Source organism: Drosophila yakuba, chromosome 2L (genome assembly GCF_016746365.2).
Source record: "Drosophila yakuba strain Tai18E2 chromosome 2L, Prin_Dyak_Tai18E2_2.1, whole genome shotgun sequence".
Classification (NCBI taxonomy): Eukaryota; Metazoa; Arthropoda; class Insecta; order Diptera; family Drosophilidae; genus Drosophila; species Drosophila yakuba.
Genome location: NC_052527.2, coordinates 11,375,444 through 11,403,437, shown reverse-complemented (window position 1 = coordinate 11,403,437; position 27,994 = coordinate 11,375,444). Strand labels below are relative to the sequence as shown.

Sequence of the window (27,994 nt, the reverse complement as noted above, 5' to 3'; positions counted from 1 at the left end):
CATGTCTCTGCGCCATCCCTTTCGCACACGGCGCCTCTCTATGCGCTTCTCATAAAGTCTTGCTCGGCTTGAAGCGTTCTTCAAACGCTGCCTTCTGACTGTGGCATAAAGTTCGATAAACTCTTTAAGTGATTTAATCGATTTTCTGGGCTAGTCGAGGAAAGCGGAAAATGCTCTTTAGAGCGACGGGAACAAGGCGTAATGAAAGTTCATCGCGTTGACTGCGGCAATTTGCATATTTTTGCATGTTTTATTATGCGGCCGGCAACACACACACACACACACACACTGGGGCACACGCTAATACATAAATTACACTCATTTTCAATGACAGGACGTACAGGGATAGAGGGTCGAAATAACGAGAGCACCGGCGGGAATCGAGCTGGAAAACGGGGGAAAGCTTTATTACCGGTACGTTGTGTTTTAAATATTTGATATCCAACACACACAGTCGCGCTCAAACACACTTATAATTGCCATTTTTCAGGGTCTAAGCATAAAAACATTGCTTTTGGCCCTTGTTAAATACCTTGAATTACGTTTATCCATGCCTGCAAATGTCGAGTGTAAGGCCCTTAGTTAAATAGTCCACTTAGGAGTAATTACCCTCAACCGTGCAAACTTGCATTATGCATATCAATGCATTTCTAGGTGGACTCTTGAAGTACAATTGTCTGCTGTGTTTCAATCCGTTAAATTGCTTCATTTTATGGAAATTAGCGGAAACATAGCGTGGCATTGGATAATGTTCAAGCTACATTAGATGATATCTAAGCAATGTGTGATTTATTTATACTGAATAATCAAGTGGAAAAAACATGCCGTGTGTATTGCATTGTTAAGTCTTATCATTTACGTTGTCTAATTAGTTTCAAGCCAAGTAATCTGGGTTTAAGCTTAGTGGCGCTTGTAAAGCAGATCGATTTTCGTTCGAAATTTGGTATTTTGGATGAGACTTTCTGCCGCATCAATTGGGTTAATTACACTATACGCCTGACCTACTTTCAAGAGGATCTTTAGTACTTTAATTGCACTGGCTGAGTGCCGAGGGAACACATTCTCTTTGCCATTTTTGTGTGTTATCAATTTTTGGCTGTAATTACACTTCACTTGTACTCTTATAGAAATGCAGACGTCGGGAAATAACGAGGGTGGAATAGTGGAATAATGGCTGAAAAGTTTTGGCAACATGTGCGCTCCTCTGTAGCAGTTTCGCATTTTGCTCCACTTTCATTACTCTTTTGGGCTTTTTGCTGGTTTGGTTTGGGCCATCTTTGTTCTGGCGCTGGTGCTTTCCAATTCCAAATGTTTTTGGGGGATTTTGAAAATTTGGCAATTAGCTTAATTCGCTTTTTATTGGCGCACCGCAATTATCAGCTTTTGGTCTCCCTTTGGCCAGATTTGCATTTGCAGATGCATCTGCATCTGCTGGGGGATTTTGCATTGTGCTTATAAACGATCGAATTAAAAGTTAATGTCTTTCCAGTCTTTACCCCAAAGTGGGTGCTCAAGAAGTGGTCTGAAGAAAATGTTTCCAAACATAAGCTTGGCTGCTGTGGCTTCTTGTCATTGATTTTCGAGGGCACTTCAGTGCGTTTCTATTGTGCAAATGAAAATGGCTAACTGAGATTTGGCCGCAATTGCAAATGGCAACTTAAGAAACATCCTTTATGTGTGTTTGTATTGCAATGGACTTAAGCTTAAGCAAAGACGTTGCCACTATGTTGTATTATACTAATTTCTTTAAAGCAAATCACAGGATTTCGAATGAGTTGCTTTCGAATTGGCAGTTCAAAAAGGAAGCCCACCTCACGGAAATTAAAGGGAAGGGAAATTGTTTCTCATTTGCAGAGACAAAATTGTATCTCGTGCATAGTTTTTACCCGTGTCAAAGTGCCAAACTATTTAAGAAGTTCATATAGCCGTACTATATAATTTTTATCAATTAAAATGTAAAAATGAGATAGAAACTTTTGAGCTAACTTTTTTTTCCCCCAAATTTCAAAGAGCCAGTGATTTTAAACCAAGAAAAGATGGGCTGTCCTGCTGGCCTCATTTTTGGCAGCTAATTGTTTCTTGTAATGATTGTTTTTATCTTGGACATAAATAGGAAAAAGGAAGCAAGAAAAGTCCGCACATTGTCCGCTGAAAAGGGTCACAAGCTGCGCTTGTTTGGGGTCTTTGTATAGCTTATTTTGCAAACGTTTTCTCTCTGCTCTTCCGCCATTTGGTTTATTGTTTGGACTTTGTTTTCGAGTACATATTTTGCTGCAGACGTTTTTGCCTAGCTTTTTTTCAAGAGCTTTTCGAGTGCCCTCTTAGATATGTGTGTGTGTGTGTGTGTGTGTGTGTGTGAGTGCTGGTGTCCTTTTTATCCTTTGCAGTTGTTAGACGGTCATTTAAACTTTTGGCTCTTAGCAGATTTCATTGTTTTTAATGAAACTGACAGTTGTTGCTGTCGCTGGCCTTGTTTTTTTTTGCCCAGCATAGTTGTTGTTCTCATCTTGCATTGCACCCGCACTTTGACCAGGGCCATCCTTTTAGCCGGCTTTGGTTTCCAGATAACGCGCCATTTGTTTTCTTCTGGTCATTCGCCTAAGCCAATTTAAGTTGGCTAAAATAAATTAGTCCTCCTTCACTTTTTAACGAGCTCTGGCTCTCGGTCCCAACGACCCGAAACATCCGTAGAAATAACCCTAAGAAGCAAATGATGCGAGAGAATGGTCCTTAATTGTTAAATAAATAAATTAGTTAATTCAAGCAATTCCCGTTTTCTCCACAAAATATTGCTTAGAATCTCAGCTCTTTTATATCACATATTTTAAAGGTTCTTAAAAGGTTCTCGATGCCAGAAGTTGAATTGGTTGAAACTTACACATCTCTGAATGACGTTCCCCTAGGTGTGCTTAAAATGCGGAAATAAATTATACAGAATCAGAAATTGAATCGCAGAGAGGGTGGACTTTAAAGCGGCGCAAAGGACGAAAAGTGCCAACGTGGTGTGAAATTGAAGCGGTTTGTGCGATATGCAAATGCAGCTGGGAACGGTTTGGCAATGGTGTTCCCGGTTCACAGGTCACCGTATACGCCATGTCCTGCCGAGTCCTTGACATTTTTCGGCGGCGCCAATGTCCGACCAGCCCCTCCTTGCCCCTGACGCCCCTTTTCACCAACATTCGTCAGCATTTTAATCGCGTTTGTGCATTTGCTTGGAAAAGTCTAAAATTGAACGCAAGTGATGGCAATTTGTACGCTTCGCTGTGCCTGAGAATCCACGGACGTGCAGAGGGAAAATTCGAAGGACATCGAAGGATGCGAAGGTGAGGGGAGGTCTGAATGGGGAGTGTGCCGAAATTAATATGCGTCGGCTTTTGGGGAACGGGACAAACTTTGCCGGAAAGGGATTTGGCCGCTGTTGGCCATTTGGCCAACTCGCTCCACTTTCTTCTTTTTGGCCGGCAGCACAGCAGCGTTGGCTCGTGATTAATGTGGCAAATGCGCAGTTATAAATTATTTATTACTATTCTTCGCATTGTTTCCTGAGGCGTGTGCGAATTGGTAAGACATTTAAGCCATATTTTCGAGTGCCACAAAAGGTCAAAATAGGGGTTGAAATCAGCGTGATAGGGCGTTTAATATTCAGAGCACCGAACTGCCGCAAAGCGGGACAGTTAACACAACATTATTTTGTAAAATATCAAAGCCTAAAGGGCTCAGTCATAGAAAGGTCCAATGAGTTTTAAGGTATTTAAAAATAAACAGATTTTAACTGATTTTTAGGACCCCTAAAAGTGGAATACTTGCTAAGAATGTAAGATTTTAAATCTTATGTTAAAAATTTAGCTTGCTTTGAAACCTAGCTTCATAAATCAATTAGTAATCATAATAAAAAATATGTTCTTGTTAATGGAAACTATGTTGACCCAGACCTATTGAAACTCTCTACTGCTCAACCATTTCCGCTCTAACCTTAATGCCAAATGAAAACATTTAACAAATTAAACGACAAAGCCGGCTAATACGTGTTTCCTCTGTCCATTTTCTCCGGTTCGACAAAATAAGAACTTTTTGCTTTTCTGTTTCTGTTTCCTCCTCTTTTTGGTGTGCTTAATTTTTTATTGGCAAAGTTTTGTATTCGCTGGCCGATTTCGATGGGTGACACTGTCAGCGAATGAAATTTATTTCGCATGCACTTTTTAAATCGAACAAAAATAGATTCCTTCCGCCATATTGAAACACCAGGAAAGCGAACAGGATAAGGCGGTTGGACTGGACTGAACTGAACTGAACTGAACTGAACTGAGCTGGGTGGGTCGTATATTGGTGGAAAAAGCAATTGAAAACTTCATCATGGTTACAACAATATTTTTACAACGAAATTGGCACAAAAATGTGTCCACGAACTTTTTGCGCAAAGCGTTAGAAAACTGTGGCCAACTGAGGGACAAGAGGGGTGCCAAGAGGGGGCTATAAAATGGTCATGGGCGGCGGGGTGGGGGTTAAAACTTTTGTGCCAGTTACCGACCACGCCCACGTCAGCCCATGACACCAACGCCCTGTCACGAATAAAACCTGAATTGATAACATTTTTCAGCTTGTTCTGGTTTTTCGGCGACTTTTTTCGCTCGTCCTTGTTGTTTTTTTTTCTTTATATATTTTTTTTTTTTGCAGCCTTTCTGAATCGGAACTTTTCTAGACTCGCTGGCATTGTTGTTGTTATTTAGTGCACCACCATGATGGGACTGGGGCTTTTTTTATGGCCTGCCTCTGTCCGGGCAATTTGTAATCTAAACAACATGGCCCGGCTAACCGTTCCCCAATCCGCCTCGCATATCCTTAAATCCTGGCAAGGCGAGCAAAACTGCAAAACTGACAGCCAGCCAAGCAAATGACTGAAGACGCGGGGGTTATATGTATAAATTTCGATTTAATATTAGCACCATGAAGGGAAATCAAAGTGGAATAAGAACAAAGTGGGGGCAGGCCAAGGGAAAAACCCAAAAAAAAAGAAGAGCAAAAGCAAAGCGGATTAGGCTTGTTAGTACCCAGTAGTGCATTCTTAGCTTTGGCTTATTGTAACCGAAAGTAATTTGTACTTCGATTTAAGATCAGCTTATGGGTGAGTGCTAAAATCGGTGTGATCTCAATGTGCAGAGCTTCTGCACTCAATCTGCGTGGCAAGTCGATATACCCGGCGGCAGTGTGGAAAGTAATGGGCGCATAAATGGCTGCAAGCAATAAAGAAAATGGCGGCTGACAACAGCTTCAGGTTTGGCTGCTTCTTTTTTGGCCAGGATGTGGCAGCTTGTTGATGATAAACTCTTATGACCCACATTGGCGCGGTGTTGAGGGGGGCGCACGGGGGTCACGAGCGCGGAAAAGTGGGCAAGTTGCCAACACACTTGTGTGTGTGTGTGAGTGTTAGTGAGTGTGGAGGCAAGAAGCACACACACATGGGAAAGGCAGCTGCATCCGGCGGAAGTTGTGGCAACACTCGGTGCCCTCTCATGCCGATGGACCAACAAAACCCATCACACACCGACACACACACAAACACATAGGGAGAAACACACACACTTTCAAGTTTGTTATAAACGTTTATCGATATTATCTATGAGCGACCCACTCTTCCTTGCTCTTGGCAAAGTTTTCGCTGGCTGCAGACAATGAAATGCAAACAAATCACTGCACGAAAACTTCACAACATGGCGGCAAAGAATGTCGATTTATGGGTGCCAAGTGGAAATATTATCAAAACTATGACTTTGCAGGCGCTAGAACGTGGGTGGTAAATGCAATGGGGGGCTGCAAAATATTTTCTCCCCCATCGTTGCAGTCGCCAAATACGCTTGTTTATTGGCTGAGTTTCTGGGTTGCACGAGTGGCGGAAATAAAAGTTCATTCTATATGCAACGCGCATTCGGTGTCACAAGGAGAAATGTAACTTTATTTTACTCTCCACTACTTTCAAATTGAAATACTCAATTGAAGACAGTTGGAGTGGACATAAAGTCAGGTTTAATAATAAGTATTTTGACATTCATAAGTGGAAGGAAATCCAAATCATATGGATATTAAACCCTGTCAATTTATATATAATATTTTTAACGAGTTTCTTTTCAGGAAAACGTTCGACCCACTTAACACACCTGGTGGGGCCATAAATTTCAATCAAATATCGAGTATGTAGGTAATTTCGAAATCTTTTATCAGTTTTGGTGGGCGGAGAAATATATTTCGCACATAATTCGCAGTTGTCTGCCATTCGGTAGCCGAACAATAATACTACAAATTTATCATGCGGCTCCGTTCACGAAGTCAAACCTGAAAAAAGAAGTGCGGTAGCGCATGCATCGCATGATGAATGACAATTTTTAACCGATTTATATGCCTGAACGATGGGGGCAATGCAATGAGTCTACTCACAGTCACATTCCTGGTTTTTTTCTCTCTTATTGCGAATGGCGATAACAGCCGGAACCAAATGGACAATTCGCATACAAAATGCCTGCGAACAATAAATTATTCGAGTGGCATAACAAAGCGGGAAAAAACCAAGAATAAACCAGAAGGAAGAAAAAGTCTTAGCAACTGAATTCGTTGAAAATGGTTGATATGACCGTGTTTTTGTAATTCTTTCCCTGACCTCAAAGTGATTTCATTTAAATAAATGCATTGGATCTTTAAGGGGTATTGGCAAATGATTTTTATAAAATCCGGAAAATTACGTATACGCAGTGTTGTCACTGTGCAGTTTTGGCAACCCTTTTGCTATGCGAATGTATTCCTTATTGTTCTTCGATTTATTTGTTAATTATCGTAGCCCGTAATACAATGGTAAATGGTGTACTCACCGGCCAGCACAGAGGTGGAGTTGTGACGGGGGTCGTAGGGGCACACCGCCTGTCCGTTCTTCGTGGCCTCCAGCGTGTAGTTGCTGTCACTAATGATATACGTGTTGCACATGGGCCGGAACGAGTTGGTGCCGCAAACGAAGAGGCGACCCGGCGATGGCACCACCATGATGCGGATGTAGTTCTGGCAGGCCTCCTGGAAACGTTAAAGTTGAGGAATTTAAATAGGTAAAATTTCAAATTTAAAGGCTTCTCCAAGTCATTGAAACTCCAATGACATTATTTAGAAAAGTTCAACCAGTTGGTTAGTTATTAGCTAGGTAAATAGCATAAATAAACAACCATTATGCGATATAATATGTAGACCCCAAATAGTTAAAGAGGTCACAGTGGGAACTTATATATATATGCGCCGCATTTCCACTTCCAACCTATTTTGCATAAATGTTTCGCAAATTGTAATATTTGATGCGTTGCAAAAGCACTTCGAAAGCAAACAATGAATGTTGCCGGGGCGGTGCACCTGCAACTCAATAAATATTAAAAGGCAAATGCGCAACTTGCTCCCATTTAGCACCAGAGAGTAGGAGCAAACTTTTCCCATAGTAGTGGAAAATTGTTGCCTGACATTTCCGGCGCCACTACTACACCCGCTCCTCCCTTTCCCACTGTGCCACCATTACAGCCGGAAGTGTTTGCACTCTGACATGACAAATCATTTGAAATACTCGTACTCCCTGGCAGCTGATTCCACTGTATACCTTTTATGTGTCTCTTGCATTTCCTGTGTGCGCTGCAATATTTAAATATTTGGTTTGCCCCTTAATAATGAGGCCAGTTTTAAGTTGCATTACCGCCAGCTATTTTGCTCTACCAATCTGACAAAGTATTGCCATGCGATTATTAAATATTTTCATTAATTTGGAATCCAATTAAAGGGTCATAAAGTGTGCACTAGCAAGTATGGCACTTACGTTAAATGATATAGCTAATTATCTTTAAGTGTCCTAATTAATTTAAATGTCCTTGAATAAGTTGATTGCAGATGCCTAAGAAATTCTCAACTTTTCAATTTATGCCCATACCAGCTTTTCCTCAGCATTTGCTATCTTGTGTTCGCACAAAGTTCGTTTTCCATTTAATTTAGTTTATTGTTCGTAACGTAATTAACATGTTTTGGCCTGGTTACTGGAGCATAAATTTAAATCATTTAACAAAACAATAATCTGAAGTACAGGGTAATGTTGGTTGTGAAGTCGTAGTTTCCTTTATTTCGCTTGTAATTAACACGCATTGCAGACATAGACGACAATGTTTAGAATGCAATTAACTGGGATATTTATTAATATGCTTTCGAAATTTTGCGGTTGCCACTGGGTGTGCGCTGCTGGTTAATAAATTGTTCTTAATTATAGTTTTTGCACATAAATTGTCGGTCAGCCTCCCTCAAACATGACTATATGTTTCTTTTTTGATTTGGCAACCATTTTAATTAGGATAATAAATTCGCGGTTGTGGGAAATCAAGGAGTAGCTTCTGGCTGTCTAAGTCCTGTCAGTCAACTGAAGCTTTTAAAAATTATGAAGTGACATGATTTTTAGGGCTAATTTTGTCGTGTTCTGGCATCATTTATGAAATTTTTCTCTGCCCTCGAGCGTTTTGGTAGCCGTCAAAATATTTTCCTGTTTTTTCTGTTCCAACTTTTCATTCCATTGACAACGAACATAAATGAACAATGAAACTTTTTCCTCCGTAAAAGTTGCTCTTTTTTCTGACTTGGTTGTCAAGTTATGTTTTATCTTTTACATTTTTGTGTAGCTATTTCATTAAATCTAATACAAATTAGTAGATTTAGCAGAGGGTAGAATGCCTAATTAGCTTGAAAATCGTCTGGTAATGATGCTTTGAATGGAAACCAGAACAAGTTGCTTAATAGAGCTGTATGCTGAGCGGATGTACCAAAAGGTATTCAGAACACTTTGGCCAGGACCTCTTTTGCAGACAAAGAAGGCCAACGTGTTGGTAAGCCCCGCATGAATGCAACAGCATTTTCCAATAGAACAATGGGCGACTGCAATCCCACTTTCAGACTCAGAATTGTGTTTCTGGGCAGGGCAGATTGAGGGAAAACCCATTTGCAAACCAAATCGAATGTTGGATGGTGGATGTCGGATGGGAAACCGGAGAAGGCCAAAGGAGAACGTGGATGGGATGCTCTATGGCCTGTTCGATCATTAAGGTCGTAGTTCAACTTAATAAGGATAACAACCGTACGGTGTTCCACAACTACTCTTAAATTGAAAATTACTGCATAATTTCTCGTTGTATTGCGGTTCGTGCATTAATATTGAAAATGACTTCATAATTGTTTATGGCATTCCCACTTTGATTTAACATAATTGGCTTTAATTACTCATTTTTAAAATCATTACTCGCTTCGAAGCATTTCAAAAACATTTTTCTCTTTGATTTATTTGGTGTACTTATGATTAACACCCCCAGCTGATTAAATAAAAAATATTTGTATTTGACCAACGTGAGGGGTCAGCTTTACAATGCTGACCACTTTTGAATATTTTATAAATCAGCAATGTGGATGGCGGCAATGTACCACTGCTATACACTTTATGGAATTTAATGTGAAAAAATTGAATTATTTAACAATTTGCAGCTACATAGACCGAACTTGTAAGGGGAACTATAATATAAGTTATATTACTTGGCTACTTTTTCATAGTGTGAGTAGAAAGGTTATATACATTGGACCGCCTTAACCGCATTCCGCATTAAGAAGATTGCAGGCTTTTGGCCGATTATCAGCTTGATTAACTTGATATTTTCGCATCCGAATTAGTGGCCAAATGTCGGTTAATTAAAATTGTAAATTTTGAACTTTTCTTTTCTTTTATTCTCATTTCTTTTGGCCAGCCAAACAAATGCAATTTATTTTCGAAGGTAAAAACCTTTTCTACCAAATGGCATCGCAGCACGCCATGGCCAGCAGTCCTAAGAAACTTTGCCACCAACCTGCCACCCTTTAATGCCATAAATAACGCGACCCACCCGGGCACAGACATATAAAGTGACCCCACTCAGGTGGAGCCGGCAAGCAAATTGAGTTCAACAAATTACACCTGCTAATGCGCTGGCTTGCCGTATTTTTGTTGCCTCTGCTATTTTAGTTGGCCCTGCAATTGCCGGCACGGGCGGCCAACAAGTGTTGACTAATTACGTGAGCAAAAAGCCAAACTTGAAGTGCACTTGGGCATGCACAGAAATGGCGAAGAAAACACAGTGGAGACTTGAAAACAACTCCAAAGTGCGGTTTACGTGCTGTTTTTATACTTAAGAAATATATATTCATTACAATCTTCTTTCCAATTTGGCAATTGTACAAGAAACATGGTATATTTATAGAAAGCTTATACAAATATCATTATAAATCAATAATCAGCATCAATAATGTAATATGAAAAAGCTTTTATACTATTTAAATAATTTAAGACAACTACAATGCAGTGTTCCACTAGAGTGAGTGCGACGCAGTATTTGGCTTAGTTGACCGGAAACGGAAGGCGAAACAAAAAGCCAGCAACAAAGACAATTTGAAAGCCAAAATATTTGCCATTTCCATTAGGCAAAAGTTTGCTCTGGGGCTTTGATTTGCCCCTTTCCCTCTGGACTCAATATACCCCGTTGCCAGTGCTTAACTGGCATTTTCTTAATAGGTCAACTGCAGTGGCGAAGAGTTTCCAATAAATTTCCTTGATTTCTTAGCCACAAAGAAGAAAAACACAAGTACGAAGCAACAACAGAAAAAGTTTGCATAAATCAATTTCTTCTTGTATGGCGGCGAACTTCTTCTTCTTAGTATTTCATGTTTTTAGCGCGAAAAAAGTTAAGATAGATGGCGAGTAGGACTGAGAAACACTTTATTGCCTTGTTTTTGCATTTCTATGACAACGGAAGCAACAGCCAAAGTTGAAATCGAAATGGAAATAGGAATGGAAATGGAAATTGCAAGGCCATTTGGCCAAAGTGCTGCAAAGTTAACGAACAGCACGAAAAAAGCTGCAAATGAACTGATGCGAAAGCACGAAAATGTTATTTCAGGTGTCCACGATTAATTAACTGCAAGTGCTAAAATCTATTTCAAGTCCGTTAAAAGGTTTGCAAAGTTAAAAATCTTGTTCACCCGCTAACACAGAAGCAGAAAAGTCTGCACTTTGATTTGATGGATGTACAAATTTAAGTCAAAATTATAAATAAAATCTATATTTTTCACTTACCTCATCCTTGCCCTTGACGAGACACATTTTGGTATCATCCTCCGGCGAGGTCCAGACCAATCGCTGCTGCTCGACGAGATCGTGTATGCTTAAATTAAAAACCGTATTTCTGCAAAAGACAAAGAATAGATATGGCGTAAGAAAAGGTCCAACGCAAGTTGTGGTCAACAATAAAAGGGGCAAACTTTGCCGCAGATAGAATGTGTGCGGTTCTCGTTTTATCATTTCTATCGGTTGAGTAGTAGAAGGGGCAGGGGGCAGCGGGCAGCTGGCGGTTTCGGGGAATTAATTAAAAAATTAATTAAAATTCATTTGGCCTTTTTGGGCGCCGAGCAATCAACACGCAGCCTGTGACCAGGACCACAAAAAGCCTCTGGTCTATGTTTTGTTTTTTCCTTTTAACCTTTCGCCCCTTCTGTCGGCTTGAATGTGATATTTGTGCAGAAATTCCAAAATTCTCGTTAATAAAATTGCACACACACTCACACACACACATGCGGTGCATGTTCATGTGTCCAAGTGCGACCCACAAAATGAAGTGGTGTGCAAGGATGGGCGTGTCACATCCTGGAATTCGAGGTGTAGGGGGTAAAATTTCATAAAATCAACTCATTGATTATTGAAACCACAACTACGTGTGAGTGTGAGTGCGAGTGTGCGTGTGTGTGTGATAGTATGAGTGTGTGGGTTTTGTTAGTCCACCTTGCTGTGGGTGCACTTCGGTCGAACACTTTATGACTACCAAATACGGAATCAGCCATCACACCACCCAAAAATGCCCCGAAAAACCAGCATAACCTTATCGAAACTTTTCAAATTTTGCCCCCATTTTTTTGCGCTTCGGTATGAGTGCAGCAAAAGGAGCGTAAAATGTTAAATAAATACATATGTAGATACGCAGATATTATTTGCTTGGGAGCAGTGGGCTTGCATACAGATGGCTAAATTGGGCAAAGCTTTTGGTTAAAAAACGAATTCAGTTGCAGCAAATATGGGATAGGTTTACCATAGGGGTATTTTCGAAATAAATTAATATCTTTCTGAGAAAAGCACAAAACATGAATCAATATGAATATATATGTATAGCTTATTTAGCAAATTGTGCACAGTTGTGCTATATAATCAGTGCTTAGTTTGCGTGCTGTGTTTGATATTTTGCATTTGCCAAATGGGGATAATTTTAAGTTTTGGAGCTGTGAAGTTGGAGTTCAAATATTGAGGTAAAATCACTAAAACCGAGGCAAACGAATGACCAACTTCGGTCGTATTGTGAGCAGGACTTTTCCCAGAACAGGACACAACCTTTGTTTGGCAATTATGCAGCGCGTTTTAATTATGACAACGGCAAAAGGCAACTTCAAACGACGTGAATATGCACCATCAGCTACATCGCAGGATGCCAGCAAAATCAGCAAAGTTGCTGCAGCTGCATTCCTCCCCTTTCCCTTCCCCCAACCCCTCGCCAGTCAGCGCCTCCTTGTCGCAGGACGTACTACACGACTATGGGATATATGTATGCGGCGGTACATATGTACACATAAAATGCGCCGAACCAAATTAGCATATAAAGGGGACAGTCGCCATAATGGGTTGGACCCGGGCTGGAAAACTGGAAGGGCAGGTGGCAGGACTCGAATGTTGGTGATAGGTTAAAGGATTCGCGCTGGGAGTTCTACTGAAGGCAAACGCTGAATACGCTGCTTAAGAACGGGAAATATGTCACCAAAAAGCTGTAAGCTATTAAAAAGAGTGTTTGATTTCAGTTCAGGATAGAAATAAAATATCTAACGGTGTGCATTTTGTAATTAACTTTGATACTGAATTTTAATAAAAAGTTGTATTAATTCGTATAATTTGTTCTATTAATTAGTTTTAAATGTTATGCTCTCACAAAATACTTGTTTAATAGTCGTAGTAACAGTGGGCAATCTAAAAATGGGTCAAAGGGTGTTTAAACTGCTGGTGTTGCCTTTGTGGCAGATTGCTGTTGTTGCAGTCGCTTGTCGGCTTGCAACGTTACAAACACATAAACACTTTAGAGCATTGCTTAACACACATAGGCTCACATGCACACACACACAGCTGCAGAGTGCAACAAGCAATGCAAGCGCTTGTGAAAATGTCGCGGAAAATGCCAAAGCGAGGTAAAAGCAAAGGGAAATGGCAAAGCAGCCATGTATGTGTGCGTGTTCCCTGTGTGTGTGTGTGTGTGGAGTGGAGCATTTTAAAGAACGCATTTGGCGTGAAAACCGAGCTCATAAATATTTTCCACACGGCATAGTGTGTTAGTGTTGCAGTTGTTGTAGTGGTTCCAGTTGTTGTTGCCAGCGAGCAGTGAACGCAACGATTACGCCAGGATTTCCACTGCTTTGGCTCGTATTATCCTGGCCATGTTGTTGTTCCTCTTGCCATCCTTGTTGCAGTTGCACATTTAGCAATTCTCGTTGTTGCCGCTGCTTTGCAGTTTATTATTATGCAGCTTAAGCGCAGTTGGCAAATATAAAGGGGAATATGTGGCGAGTTGCTCTAGGAAAACGTTTACAGTTTACATTTTACTGGGATGAAACGCTGGCGATAATGAGGCAAGCACAATCCCAACGAATTTTGGCGAGCATATGTAAGGCTCAAGCGGAAACATGCTTAAAATTTAAAAATTTGAAAAGTTGAACTTATAGATAGATAAACTAGATAATTGTATTTAAACTAAAAATCGAACAATAAATCGGCATGAACCTTCTGAACAAGTACACCCAATCTAAACGAAACACAACATGCACGAGAACAATTATAATAAAGGGATAAATGCAGGAAGCAAATTTACGAGCTTGTCTGGTAACGATAACTAGGCAAATCAGGCAAAACAACACTTTGCGTGGCAACCATTTGATGGCAGACCATGGGTTTGAAATTCCTGCGGTTTGTGGCAATGCCATTAAGCCCCAAAATAATTCGTGGTTTACACAGACGTGTGCCAAATATCGTTTGAACATGAAATGATTTGCAGCTACATGCATATAAATCTAAACTTTAAACCCACCAGTTATTTATACAGCAAATAATTTCCAAATTAAAATATATTTAGCGAGTAAAAGAAATCAGCTACCGTTTAAAATTCCGGATATGTTAAATAAATTACAAAACACCAGACAAACACGAAACATGTATAATTTACTTGCCAAAAACAAATTTAAATTCATTTAAAACTCGCTCATTATTCGCCAGTCGTTAACCAAACCGAAAACCAGCAAGCAAATCAAGCATCCGCCGCGTTGTCAGCCATCGGAAAAGCAAAAGCCACAAGGACAACCAGTTGGAAAATAAAACACGACGGCAGAACCCTCCTCATGAAACAAAAGCCACATGCACATAAATAACAGCATTGTGGTCGAGAAAACATCGCCAAACTTCTGAGAAGAGGGCACAAATAGAAGGTAACAGTCATAAAATAGATTGAAGCCACCTCTGCAAAGGCAAGACGAGTGACGAAAACTGGTGTAGCCATCATTTCAGTCGGCGTTTTTGTGGTTTGACCCACAAAAGGTATCGGGTATAAACAGAGTAAGACAACAATTCCAAACAAATGTAATATGTCTAGACTCAAAGGAAAAATACGTGAAGGGAAGCCGTAAATTACTCATACGCCATGTTGGACGACCTTGGTTAGGCATACGCAACACCCTCCCTTCTTCATTTAATAGCGCTTGAATGATTGATTCGATTGTGGAGCTTGATTTCTTGGTATTTTCTTATTCTCGAATATACAATTTCAAGGTGACACGTACTTTTTTTTTTGGAATTATGTAAATTAAAAAGTCAGGCATTCCGAGAAAAATGATTTGTTCTGTGTCCCAGCAGAAAATCAATGTCGTACAAAATTGGCTATTCACTTGAATAATGTAAATTCTCCTGACACTCGACTTCAATCATCACCTTCGAGGAAATATCTCAAGAGTTTTAAGACTTTATGTTGAATATTTTGTGTATATGTACATTTATACCAAGTATTTCAAGCTATTCAAGACATTTACATGTACAAATGGTTATTTTCATGTTGTTTACAATTTACTTTAAATTTATTATAAAAATCCCAATATTTTAATAGAGATATTTAGAGCCAAAGAAAGTTTGCCTTTAACTTGGTTTATGTGTGAGGCATACAACGTGTAAGTAAATGCAATTAAACATAAACAATATATTTTTGGTAAAAGAAGGATTCATGTTCTTTGTGTAAACCTATTTAAAATACTTTGTAGGGCCGCAGGTCCCTTTGATAAGCACTACTAAGCTCTGCTTTGCCGTAAATCAATTGCTTATCTCCATAAATTTCCTTTGAATGGCCAATTGCAGGACTGAATTCATCATGAAAAATGCCAGCAACGTTCAATGTCACACGTCATCAGCGCCCCAAAGGAATGCCCGAGGGCAATCAGAGAAAAGAACACTCGACTTCCGGAATGCATTGATGCATTGATGCGTTGATGCCGATTCTGATTCTGATTCAGATGCGGATGCTGATTCCGATTCCGATTTCGATGCAATGCACTGGATCACCCCTCTGTGGGCGTGGCATATGGGGGTTGACATAACGGTAAATGGCTTTTCTGAATAGCTAAGCAAATCAGGCGAACATCTCATGTTTCTTCGCTTTCAAGCCTTTTTTGGTTTGCTTCGCTTTGCTTTTGGTTTGGGTGGAATTTATGTGTGTCGCCGCCATTTGCATGCGCTGGCTGTCTTAGTGTGCGTGTGTTTGAAATGGCAGTCGAATGCAAAAAAAAAAAAAAAGAATATATTGAAGTCCAAGAGAGAAAATGGGGGTAACCCCTTCTTCACTCACATCCATCACCATTGCGAGCTGAGCCTTTGTCATTTTTCATTGACTTTTTGACTCTGCCAGGGATATGGTATGGCTTCGACTTCAACTTCATTCCACATCATGCCATGATGCTGACTAAGCCAACTCAGGGTTCAGGACATTGGGTGCTGCTTCTGTACACTGGCAGTAAAATTAGCATTTCAAATCGTTTATTCACTGAGCCTGCCGCCTTAAAATGCCTTTATATCTGTAATTGCATACTTAGGCACCTAATGTGTTCTGCATATTTTGGATAAAAGTATAGGTTCAAAGCTTTTTTTTTTGTAGTGTATGACTTGAATCGGCGTACATTTCCATGTTATTGACCAAAGCTTTTTCTCATGTGTGCAACAAGCCCAGCCCAACCAGTCCAAACCAAATCAAACAACCAAACTCCAAACTGAGCCACGTTATACCGTGCCATTCACTCAATGGAGGCAGAAAATGTCGAAACTGTCAAATGCCAAAAACCCAAATGTGAATTGCCCGAGCTGAGCTGACCCACAACTTGATATCGTTGTAGTTGCACCACCCATTCACCCCTTCACCCACCAGAACCAATCAGTCCCGTTAACCAGGTGGTGGCATTTGACTTTTGCCCTTTGGCAAAGTCCGGTGCGGAGCGATTGTTTCTGGCCACAGGCAAACATGGCAAAGCGAATTGCATTTCATCATTGTGGTCTCATAAGCATGATTAAACTCCATTTCGTAGCCAAAATTGGACATTCTTGGCAAAGCCACATAAAATATTAACTGCATTTCGAATCACTTTCAATTTGATGACTCTTGGTCAGACTGTCAAGGCTTGACTCCCAGATGTCCGTTTTACAAATTGCCAAATAAGAGCTGACTGCGTCATAAGAATATTTCGTTTAAGGAGCTAAGTACAGTGGGCGAAAAAGAAAAATGGATTGGTATTCAGAATGGCATATTCTTGATAATGGAATTAAATTCCCTATAATTTGGACTATTTAACCCACATTCCCAAATCACGAATCAAGCAAATTATTCTATTAAGACAAGTCAATGAATTAATGAAACCAATCCTGTTCTGTACAAAGGCCTTCTGAACAATGGCCATTGCCCCAAATGAAATAGCCTTTAGACAAACCTATTTTGTAAACTGAAGGCACTGACTGGTCTATTAACAATGGCGCATTGAAAACAATGCGTGCACTTTCCCGTAGCTTCTAAGCCTGTAAAATGGCCCGAAAATTCAATTCGAAATCCTTCAATCCATTCAACGGGACGATTACATTTCAATCCTAACTTCTGATGGGTTTGCCCACGCAGAAATGGACTTAAATCGTCAGAAATTAGCGGATGCAAGCCGCATTCACACATACACGCTGATGTGGGCAAAAACGAGCGCAAACGGAAATGAATTTGCGGTGCCGAAATGATTGTTGTGCGGTTGCACAAAGGACTCAACTCGACACACACAAATGCGCAGGATAAGAACAAAATGAAATAAAAGATGGACAACGCCGTGAGATTGTGTGCGTGTTTGTGAGCAAAGGAATTTTCAGAGCTGCCGACAAAAGGAAAATTGCATACAAAAATTGGATACGCGATTGCAAGCGAACAGTGGAGCTAAAGCTGAAAAGTTCCATCTTTCAAGTGTGAAAAACCAATATAATCAATTAAATGGATTCAACTTCTATCACTCAAAAAGCTGAATTAGTGATATAGTGTTCTTATTGTTGACTTGTTGGCTTAATCTTGTATTCAAACTTTAGTACACCACTGTGCTTGGTAGACAATTGCGTTGAAAAAGACGTTAAAAGCCGAGAGATAGGCTGCCATATAGAACACACTCGAATTCAAAACGTGAGAGACAGAGACAGACAGAAAGGAGACAGAGAGAGAGGGGATATGAAGCTAGGCCCGTTGGGCAATGAAATGGATTTTCCTTTGTTCGCTTAGCAATTTTATTTCCGCCTTTGTCGCGATTCATTCGATTGCCTGCCAACCTGACATGCACGGAACGCCATGGAATGGAACGGAAGCGCGCGGGCGGAACGGCATGGAAATGGGAACGGATGGTATGGGATGCCATGGCATGGAATGTGGCAATGACAGCAGGGAAAACGTTGGCACATTTTTCCCATCTTAATGTGTTAACCCAATTTTCATGTCGAGCGCATTGCCGTGGAATATTTATAGATCGCAGCGAGAAAATCTAGCAGCGGTGGAAAAGCTTTACGGGTATTTACCGCCGAGTTTTCGCAACGCGCATAGCAGAGGAGATGTCCTGGTTTAGACAACCACTTCTAGCTTATTTGCATAAGTGTCGTAAGAGATACCAACAGAAATGGGAATGACTAAGGTAGTTAGCGTAATAAGTGTACAGTTCCAAAGGGGCCTTACATACCCAATAAAAATAAAATGAGAAACGAAGGAAATTCTTATCTAACTTTATACTATAAAGCGTATTGCGTCGCAACGTTGTGTAATCACTATTTGAACTGATTGTATTGATATGATAGGGATAACCATATTGCTAGCCTCAGATAGGAATTTCAGTACACAAAATATTAGTTTTGGTATTGTTATTAATTTTATCGATTAATATAAGGTAAATAAAACGCCTTTGGCATGGTTGACATCATGTGCCGGTTTAAGCTCCTATCGTAGTACCTGCTTGCCACAGGAAATGTAAGCGTCTAGCTACTATATGCCGTGGAAAAGGTGCCTTGTGGGTGTGTGTGTTTGTGTGTGTATGGTTCCCTAGCAGAACTTTCCCTTTACACTCTTTCATTTTTTTTGTTAACATTGTTCATGACGTTTCACATGCAAAACGCGTGTCACATTCGCATTTCCGCCTGTCATCCTTGTTTAGTTGGTCCACCCTAGCATACACACACACTGCATACCGCCACAAATACATGCACACTGGGAAACCCAAACCCACGCACACACTCAAACACACGTGGTGCTTTTTGGTTTTCGCCGACAGTCGCAGAAGAGGTTTTCCTTTGGTTACTTTGACTCTTTTGGGGTCTGATAAGTGGATATGTGCGTGTGTGAATTCCCTTTCGCAATGCGAGTGTGCAACTTGTTAAAAATCCATTAATCACGTAAGTGGCAACTCTGGATACGACATTGCCGGCATACAAATTTGTTCATGCGTGCGAAAATACAAAAAAAAAATAAATAAAGAAAGCAGGAGAAAACCGTAGCGCATACATATACATATGTGTGTACATATGTTTGTGTGTATGCGAGTATATGTAGTATGTGAGTAGGGGTTTCCCTTAATTTTCCTGCTTTGGTTATGGTTTTGCATTTTATTGCCTCATTATCTTCACATTGTAAATTACTCTGCAGCAAAACGACGCAGAAAGTGCTTTTCAACTTTATTTATAGCAATTATTTAAGCGAATAACATTTCAAATTTAATTAGAAGGTGATTAAAAAAAATTTTGCATTTATATTTAAACGTCAGCATTTAAAAGTTTGTTATTAGCTAAACTGCATTTCGCAGTAAATTTACATATACATATTTTCAATCGCCGTTTTCGCCATAACTTGGCCAAAAATGGCCGCACAGCTGCTAATAAACATAGCTAACTATGTCTATCCATACTTTTTCGATTTTTGAAAAAAAAATTTTTACAAATTTTCGCATTTTTGATAAGAAAATTTAAAAAAATAAAAAAAAACAATTTTTTTTTTAAATTTGATATTTTTAATCGGCGTTTTTGCCATATTTCTAGTTTTTCTGTCTATTTCCTATGAAAAAGACATGTTATTAAATTAAATTGATTAAATTTTTTGTTTGATTAAAAAATGAATTTGTTTTATGTTAAAACATATTACGAACATGGCAATCATAAAACAAAAAAAAAACATGATTTTCCACCTTTCTGTAAGTGCGTCTTTCGGGTATAACGGCGTAAAAGCGTCGGCCCCTTGAAAGTCGCTATAGCCGGATTCTACTGTATTATGTATGCAAACTTATTCCAAGCAAACATGGAACACTATGTTGTTAAATTAGAACTGCATTCTTCCTATTTAATTCTGTGTGCATTGAATGACCACCAACTATTTAAAGTTGAAGCGCTGTCCAGTCATTTTCTTTTTGTTCCATTTGACGAAGGAATTTGGTCCGTTCATTACAAGCTGCAAGCATTCTTCGACTACAAAAGTTTACACGACGCCACATTCACAATCACACACATACACCCAAACACACGAAGACACGGAGTGAAGCAAGTTTATTAAGTCTCGTTGGGCCCCAAAAAGTATGCAACATTTTAATATGTATGTCAGTGCGTTGTCCATGTGTGAGTGCTAATGTGGGTGTGTTTAAGTGCTCATATGCTGGCATTGTCTAGGCAAAATATAATAAACCCCACATTTGCAGCAAACATATTTTGTGGTCTCTGACAACGACACAATCCACCGTACCCCGCACTTTCGAAAAAGAAACCTTGGCAACCCTTTAAGTCTACTGGGGTTATATCTCGAAAAGGAAGTACTGGAAACTTTAGCACAGTTCCTCATATCTTTGGGGCACCTGCTGCAAAAGTTTCCGCTTCCTTTTGCACTGGTTTTCGTTTCTGTTTCTCTTGCCAGCGTTGCAAAATCAAAGTTGCCAAGAGTAGACTTCATGCCCCCGAAAACCCCATACATACATACGTTCTACCCATTTTCGGCTCCGAGAAAGTTTGTCATGTTTGTTGGTACATACGTATGTATATGGGGAAGTGAACATGCTAGTATCTTCTACTTAAATTAAATACAATGTCTGCAGAAAATAAATTGAAGTTCGCTTTATGTGTACTTTCCACTTGCCCTTTTTCTTTCCAATTTTCAGAGATTCTCTCCTTCACTTCAACTAAATTCCTGCCGCCGACTTTGGGGGAATTGACAATGTAACGCAGCCAAAGTGAACATAATTGGGGGTGCCCCTCATAAATAATTGAACCGAATGGTTTTTTATCACAGTTTAATACCAGCTAGGTCAATGAGGATTAGGCTCACATTTTATTTTAGGTTGATAATTGCCAAAAGTTGTTTGTCAAAGTGCCAACATGTCGATTTATACTGATTCTGAAGTTGAAGCTAAATGATGAGTTAGATTTGTTGGCGTTGGGTCTAAACTCCATTAAGCTACATGTCCATTTTAAAACCCATCAGAAAATATAATATTTGTAAAGTTAGGGGATAAATGGTCTCTTACCTGGCACCGATGAGCAGACTGTTGCCATCCTTGGTAACGAGCTTGAAGTGATCCACAACACTTTCGTTTCCCACAAACTTCAGTACATCTTCGGGACCTGGAAGCCGGAAAGAAAAGAGGATTATAAATAAATTGCACCAGGCACTCCAGGGGAGTGGAGTGGATAGAAACCGGCTGGGTTGGCTGGCTGACAGATGAGATGGCCGGATGGTTTTGGTTCGGCCAGCAAATGCCTAATTAGGCAATTAGGCGGCGTTAAAGGCGACAAAAGGCAGTTGAGAAGAATGGAAAAAACGCAAGCGGATTATCTGGCAGCAACGTAAAAAGCAGTGGAATATTCAGCCACATGGCGCTGCACAGGGAACCCGCGCAGCTGTAGTTGGTAAAAAGGAAATGGGGAATGCGGCATGGGGCAGGAACGCTGGGCATCCTGATGGCAACTTTCCCTCGGTGATATACAAAAAAGGGCAGCTGCACTTAGAATGGCCCGTTTAGCAACAGCAACATAATCAGCAGCTGCAAGTACAATTTTTGTCGTTTATTTACTTTGGTTATTTGCATCTACTTTATGCAGCCGGTGCGGAAAACCTTTGTTGCCTTGCCACTTGCCACAAACTGCAACCAGTTCATCCATCTGTCTGGCCGATAAAAATACAAACGGTTGCCACGGGGATTAAACTGCGAGGTAAACTCTGAAGTTTCAATAATTTATATAGTTTCTTCCGCGAAATAAAAAACGCTATTTGTGGTCTGACTATTAACAAGAACTATTATGTTTAAGTTTAAAAAATGCATATCAGCATGGGAGTTATGAATTGAATTATGTACCTTAAACTCCTATATATAACATTCTTATGAAAACCATTTGAATCCCCGTGGTTTTATCTTTTTATCGCGCATTTAGTGTTAATTTCACCCCTAGCCAGCATTGGATCAATGATGTTGCAAAAGCTAAAAATAATTTTTCTTATTTTCCCAAACTTTTTTGCCTTTCCAGTGAGCTTTTAACTTTTAACTGCAAATGTTCGGTCAACCTCAAAAGAGCAAAAAAGTTGTTTTTTTCTCGTTTTTTGCACCCAACGTCCTTTTCAACGCGGAAATGGGTGCCTGGAAAAGGACTGGTGAATGCCACCTGGTTATTGAAAGCGCATTTGGACTCTTTTCATGCTCGTCCACTTTTCATTTCAACGGGTGAGAATAAAAAACAAACGGCAAGAATGGCAAAAAACGAATGCTAAAATTAATGGGTAGCATGAACGCTTTTATACACGAGACAGAAGAGCCTTTTGTTTGCTTGACATTTAACGTGACACGCGGGACATGTGCACAACTGTGTGGGGGTGTCCTTATTTCAGGGAGTGGTAAGGAGGTGGGGATCTGGCAGGGGATCTGTGCCAACTATGGAAAAAGTTAAAACCTGGTTCCGCAACAGAGTCCTTCAAATGAAGCGACATTTTTTTAATTTTGCCTTGTAATTAAAAGCAACAAAGGCAACAAATAGTAGCCGAAGGAGAGGGAAAAAAGACAAAAGCTTCAGAAAGTCGGGGAAAATGAAAATAACGAATGGAAAAATAATTATTGCAGACAAAAAACCTGAGAAATGCTTGAGGTAAAAGGATAGACAAACAAGTCAGGATGCTATGACGTGTAAAGAAGGAAAAGCTTCAATAAACCGGTAAGGAAACTAATGGATAAAATTAATCGGAAATATAGTGATTCATTCATTTAATTGAAAATTGCTTTCTTGCTTAAATTGTGTAGCTATGGATTTAACTTATCCGCATACTTTCATTTTGGACTTCATTTCAAACTGTATAATTATTTTAGATCCTAAAAATACTACTTATGACTTTAAAGCCAAAACGGCGTTTCTTTCCTTACTCAGTTCGTTTGGAGGGCAATTTTCAAGACCTCAGCCATTGCTCGCAACCATTCTCATTTGTATGATAATGATTCTCATTTGTTGTCCCTGCAGCTTTTCCTCACTCACAAAAGGCCCGTGCCAGCCCATCTCATTACTCAGCCTGCTGTCCCCCGAAGCGCTTTTTGTGCTACAAGTCCAACTTTTGTTTAATGCCACCGCGGGCCTTTTGTCGACCTGGCCAAAAACTTTGTAAGCCCAAAATTGTAAGCTAATATTTGCCTTACCTACATCTGCACACAATACCGCCCGGCACACACACACACACACGTTCATCTGCATAGAGGGAAAAATGGAAGCGGAAAAGAGCGAGAAATTCCGCAACCAAAAATCTAATATTTACCTTGACTTTGCAAAAAGCAAACTGCAAGCTAAAAAAAGGAAAGAAAAACCCAAAAAAAAAAAAAAAATACACTGAAAGCGAAGCGGTCCCAGTCCAATTCCTGTTTCCCCATGAGCACACTCGCATAATATGTATATTTGAACAAAGGACATTCGCAAAGGCCAGACAGCAAAAAAGCAAAGGAGAGAAAAGGGAACCCCGTGTCAGAGTCTATCACTTTAATCAACTGGACCGGGCGCTGACTGCTCGACTGCTCGAAATTATGCAAATTCAACGGAAAATAAAATAAAATTTCTGACGTACGGCACATCTAGCGATGTGAAGTGCAAGAGTCCTTCGTGTTTGACATTGACTTGCGAACGTGACTGTGCAAGGACCAGCCAACTTAATGGTCAACTTTTCGATCCTGCGGCATTTGCTCGCCACCTCTTGCACACACACAAACAAATCGCACAACCAAAAACCAAAAAAAAAAACCAAAAAAATCGAAAAAATACGTTGATTATTAAATATGTTCTTAATGAATTTTTCATTTGCACTCGCGGAATTCCTGAACAGGTTAGCAGTCCCGGTTACAGCGGTAAATATTTCCCCAAGATGGCGCGCGCAAACAAAATGGCGTCCGCTTACAGGTATGATGACCACTTGCCAAGGCCTCATTCCTTGCAAAAATATTTCAGATTCGCAATTCACATTCGCTTGCAAATGGGCGAGCGGAAGGGCAGACAACAATGCAGCATTAAAAATGCAAAAACCTCTTCGTAAATGCAAGTCAAATGTTGCTCTTAGTGCTGCCAAGAGAAATAAGAGAAAAGGCGTTCCGTAGAAAGGCAACGGCAGTCTGTCAATAATGAAGGCTTCCGGTAGGAAAATATGCAAGGCGGAGGTCTTCTGGACTCCTAAGATGATTATGAACAGATCATGCGAAAAAACGTTCGTTTCTGGAATTAACCAGTTGTTAAATCAGGTTCACTGAACAACTTGAAATAATTTAATGACTCTCACTTTAAATGCTTTTCCTTTGGCTTTATAATTGATACAGTTTTTACTGCAAAACAATAAATCTTATGTAATATTTGTAAATAATTCCTATTATTTCAGTTACAGCATAGGTATTAACATCAGGCAGTAAAATAGATAAAAGATAATTTTATTATTTTATGGATTTAATTCGAAATTTTACAATTTCTTTACGAGAATTGCTAAAATTTAAAGATGCTGTTAAGTTTTCACGAAAAAACGAACAACGCTAGTTCTCTTGGAAGAAATAAGGTCCTTACCTCAAGGAAACGAAGCAAATTTATTCCTGACACCTCTCATAAAAATTATATGAAAGCCAAAAAAAAAAAGAAATAAAGTTCGCTGTTCAAGGGTAGAAGGAGAAAAGCGGCTTGGCTTGCCGGAAAACAAAATGCAGCGACGCGTGAAAAGCATTCCCCGACTTTGGAAACGATTCCACACACCCCGGGAAAAGGCAACAATAACACGGCGGCCGAAAAAAAAGGAAAAAAAAAGTGTGGAGAAGGAAAAATCCCTCGTTGAGATTTGCATTTAATTGAAATGAACGCCAACGGTCGACAGAGGACACATCAAATGGCCAGACCGGACCAGACAGAATCTGGATCCGAATCGGAATCCGAAACCGAATCGGAGGCAGAAACGGCATGGGAGGAAAGAGCAAACGGCAAGCGGCAAAGCGTCCAAAATTCAGGGGATCCTGGACTTTATTCTTCTGAAGGACCTCGCAACGAAATCTGAAATGAATGCCGCGAGCTGACCCTGGAACAGGACATATCTCCTTCGAATTCCAGCTTATGGGACCAGTGGCTCCATTCCATGACATCCCTCTCTTAGCTCAATGGCAATTGTTGATTTGCTTTGTTTTGCCTTGCCACCACTGCTTCATTGCCAAAGTTGTCAATTTCGTTTTTGCTGAAGTCTGCAACTTGATGGAGTTACGCCCTTTTGCGGCGAATCGTCGTAATTTAATAGGGATTTTCGAAGTTCCAGGTGTAAATGCGATTGATAAGTGGAATTACCAGGAACAAATTTGCATTTAATTTGTTAAATTTGTACACTGATAGGCTTATTAGGCCATTAAGTGTAGATGGAATTGACATACATATCGGGTTACCAATTGATTGATTTCCTAGTAGTCACCTCAATTAGCTTGTTTTAGGTAACAGCCAAAAAAATAAACGTTTAAACAATCGCTAATTAGTAGTGAATATTTGTTTCACATCAGAAGTTTTTGTTATGCATTTTAAAGCATAAAATTTTGACCAAATCAAATTTAGTTAGCATGTAACGAAAGGTAAACATATGCAAAATAAATAGTTTTGAAACTGCATTTTTTTGATGAATTGAAAGCGTCATTAATAATGGAAAACGTACGCCAATTACATTCGAATTCATCAACAATTTATAAACGAAAAAACTATATTAAAAAATCAAAGCGCGTAAATAGAATTAAGTAAATGTTACGGAATTCAGTTAGCTGCAGGGGAAATTCATTTCATATTTACACAGAAGAAAAACAGAGATATTTGTGATTATCCCAACATTTTTGTGGTAGTATGCAAAGATACTGCAAATTTGTTCCTAAAATGGATAAATGCATTCTGGAACTATGACCCTTTTGCAGTATCTTAACGGAGCTTCAATGAGCAAGTGCGTTACTTAAAATTGAGTAAAATCAATAAATTAAGATGTTTCTTACTTTTCGCTGCGGACAAGCGGGTTTCGAACGAAATGAAATTAATCGGGAGACGTTAAGGAAAATGCCGTAAAGGCTGGTAAATTCATTTAGTCCAAAAGAGCCGAGCTGCGGGCATCGAGGTCCTTCCAGCGACCTGCGGTTGCCGCGAACTGTGACAGGATATGAACTCCATGTCATTTATGCAGCAATTAACGCCAGGCACATGCGCTACAGGATCCGAGAAGGACCTGCACCTGTAAGACCTCTGCATCGTATTGCATGCCGCTTTAATTATTATTGTATTATATTGCATTTATTTACGCACATCGCGCCCTGCTTCCCAATATCCGTTGTGCACTCACAGCAAAAGTATGCATTTTCCTGTTGACGTCTTGCGCGGCATGTCGGCGTGTTGGAACATCAGATGGTCCACAGTTGGGTTGCTTAATGACAACAAAATGTCGCAACAAATTACCAGGTGTTTCCGCAAAGGAAACCAAAGAATTCCGCCAGACATATGTACGCAACCAAGTGCGAGGCGACACCATGTGAGACTTTCAGCGGAATAAATATGTTTGATTAAATGCGAAGAAATGATGTTAAGTAAGGGCAGCAACATGGCAACGTTTTTACGTTGAAATATTTTCGTTTAAAGTACCATATTCGTATGACTACATAATTATATATGGGTTCTTACAGCACTTACATAAAAATTTACATTTATCTTTCGAACTTTCGCTTTTAAATTTGAAATATTCGAAATTAAGAATACTCTACTTTTGAGATACACACTCCATCGTCATTAGGGAGCATCTCACAGCGACATGACTCAGATAAGATGTGCTTTACATGTGCCTAAACAAACACGAGATGGGGGCATGTACCTGGGTGCCATTCAGTCAGGAGCAGCTTTCCCTACTCTGCGTACGGAGTACAGCGTACCCACATCCATTTACAACTGGGGCACACGAGAATGAATCACAAGCTGACACAGTGTCAGTGTTGGTATATCTGCTACAGCAAAAGTAGCTGAGTTGTAAAAAAAGCTAAAGTATATTATCAACTAATTATTCACGGAAATATTTCCTTTCATTCAAATAAAGTGACTAACTAACAATGAACAAGTAACGCATTTCATTTGTATAACTAATACTAAATGGTAGTTCGGTTTATAGATTAGGAATTTCTATTCTTGGCTAGGAAACGGCTACTTTGCCAGCATAGGCGGGATCTCGGGACTCAGGTGTATGCACTAAGTACACGCGTCACTTATTACAGTGACAATGATATGCCGCTTGCACACAAATATGGGCACGACCCGTTTTAAAAGCCTGGCTGTTTGGCTCCAAGGACTCAAGGATCCTGGGGCCCGAGCCTTCAAACAAATGTCGGCGGGTGTAATTGATCAGGAGTGACTGGGGCACGCACACAATCAAACAATGACTTGCAGTTGCCCCATAAATCGGCTGCACTTAATGCCACGGCAGAGAGGATAGTAGGCGCCGCCTAAGAAATGCTCGGCACGAAATCCAAAATGTCAGGACGAGCGGAGAGCAGATGATACAAACATGTGTGCGATGCATTTTATACAGGAGGAAAATTTCTCGAAAACCGTGCGGCTTTCACAGTGATACGACACGTGCAAGTCGTACGAGCTGGTAATCATACTAAAACGAACTTAAAACCATAAAGGGGCCAACTTTATTATGGGCAAAAGCCTATTACCCATTGTTTTTAAACATAATATTTTAATAATTTAGTTATTGATTCATGTTGGAGAATAAAAAAAATCCTAGTTGAAGTGACCTATTTCGTAAAACTTAAATTATAATCTAACTAGTATTTC

At 39.9% G+C, this 27,994-nt stretch overlaps 1 protein-coding gene across 1 annotated transcript in view; it reads right to left on the bottom strand.

The window, feature by feature from the left end:
* LOC6527764 (semaphorin-1A) overlaps nt 1-27,994 on the bottom strand; it is a 124,736-nt gene that overhangs the window by 19,498 nt on the left and 77,244 nt on the right. The window contains 3 exon segments of the mRNA XM_039371587.2: nt 6,858-7,053; nt 11,147-11,255; nt 21,187-21,283. Of these exon segments, the coding sequence (XP_039227521.1) occupies nt 6,858-7,053; nt 11,147-11,255; nt 21,187-21,283 (402 nt within the window).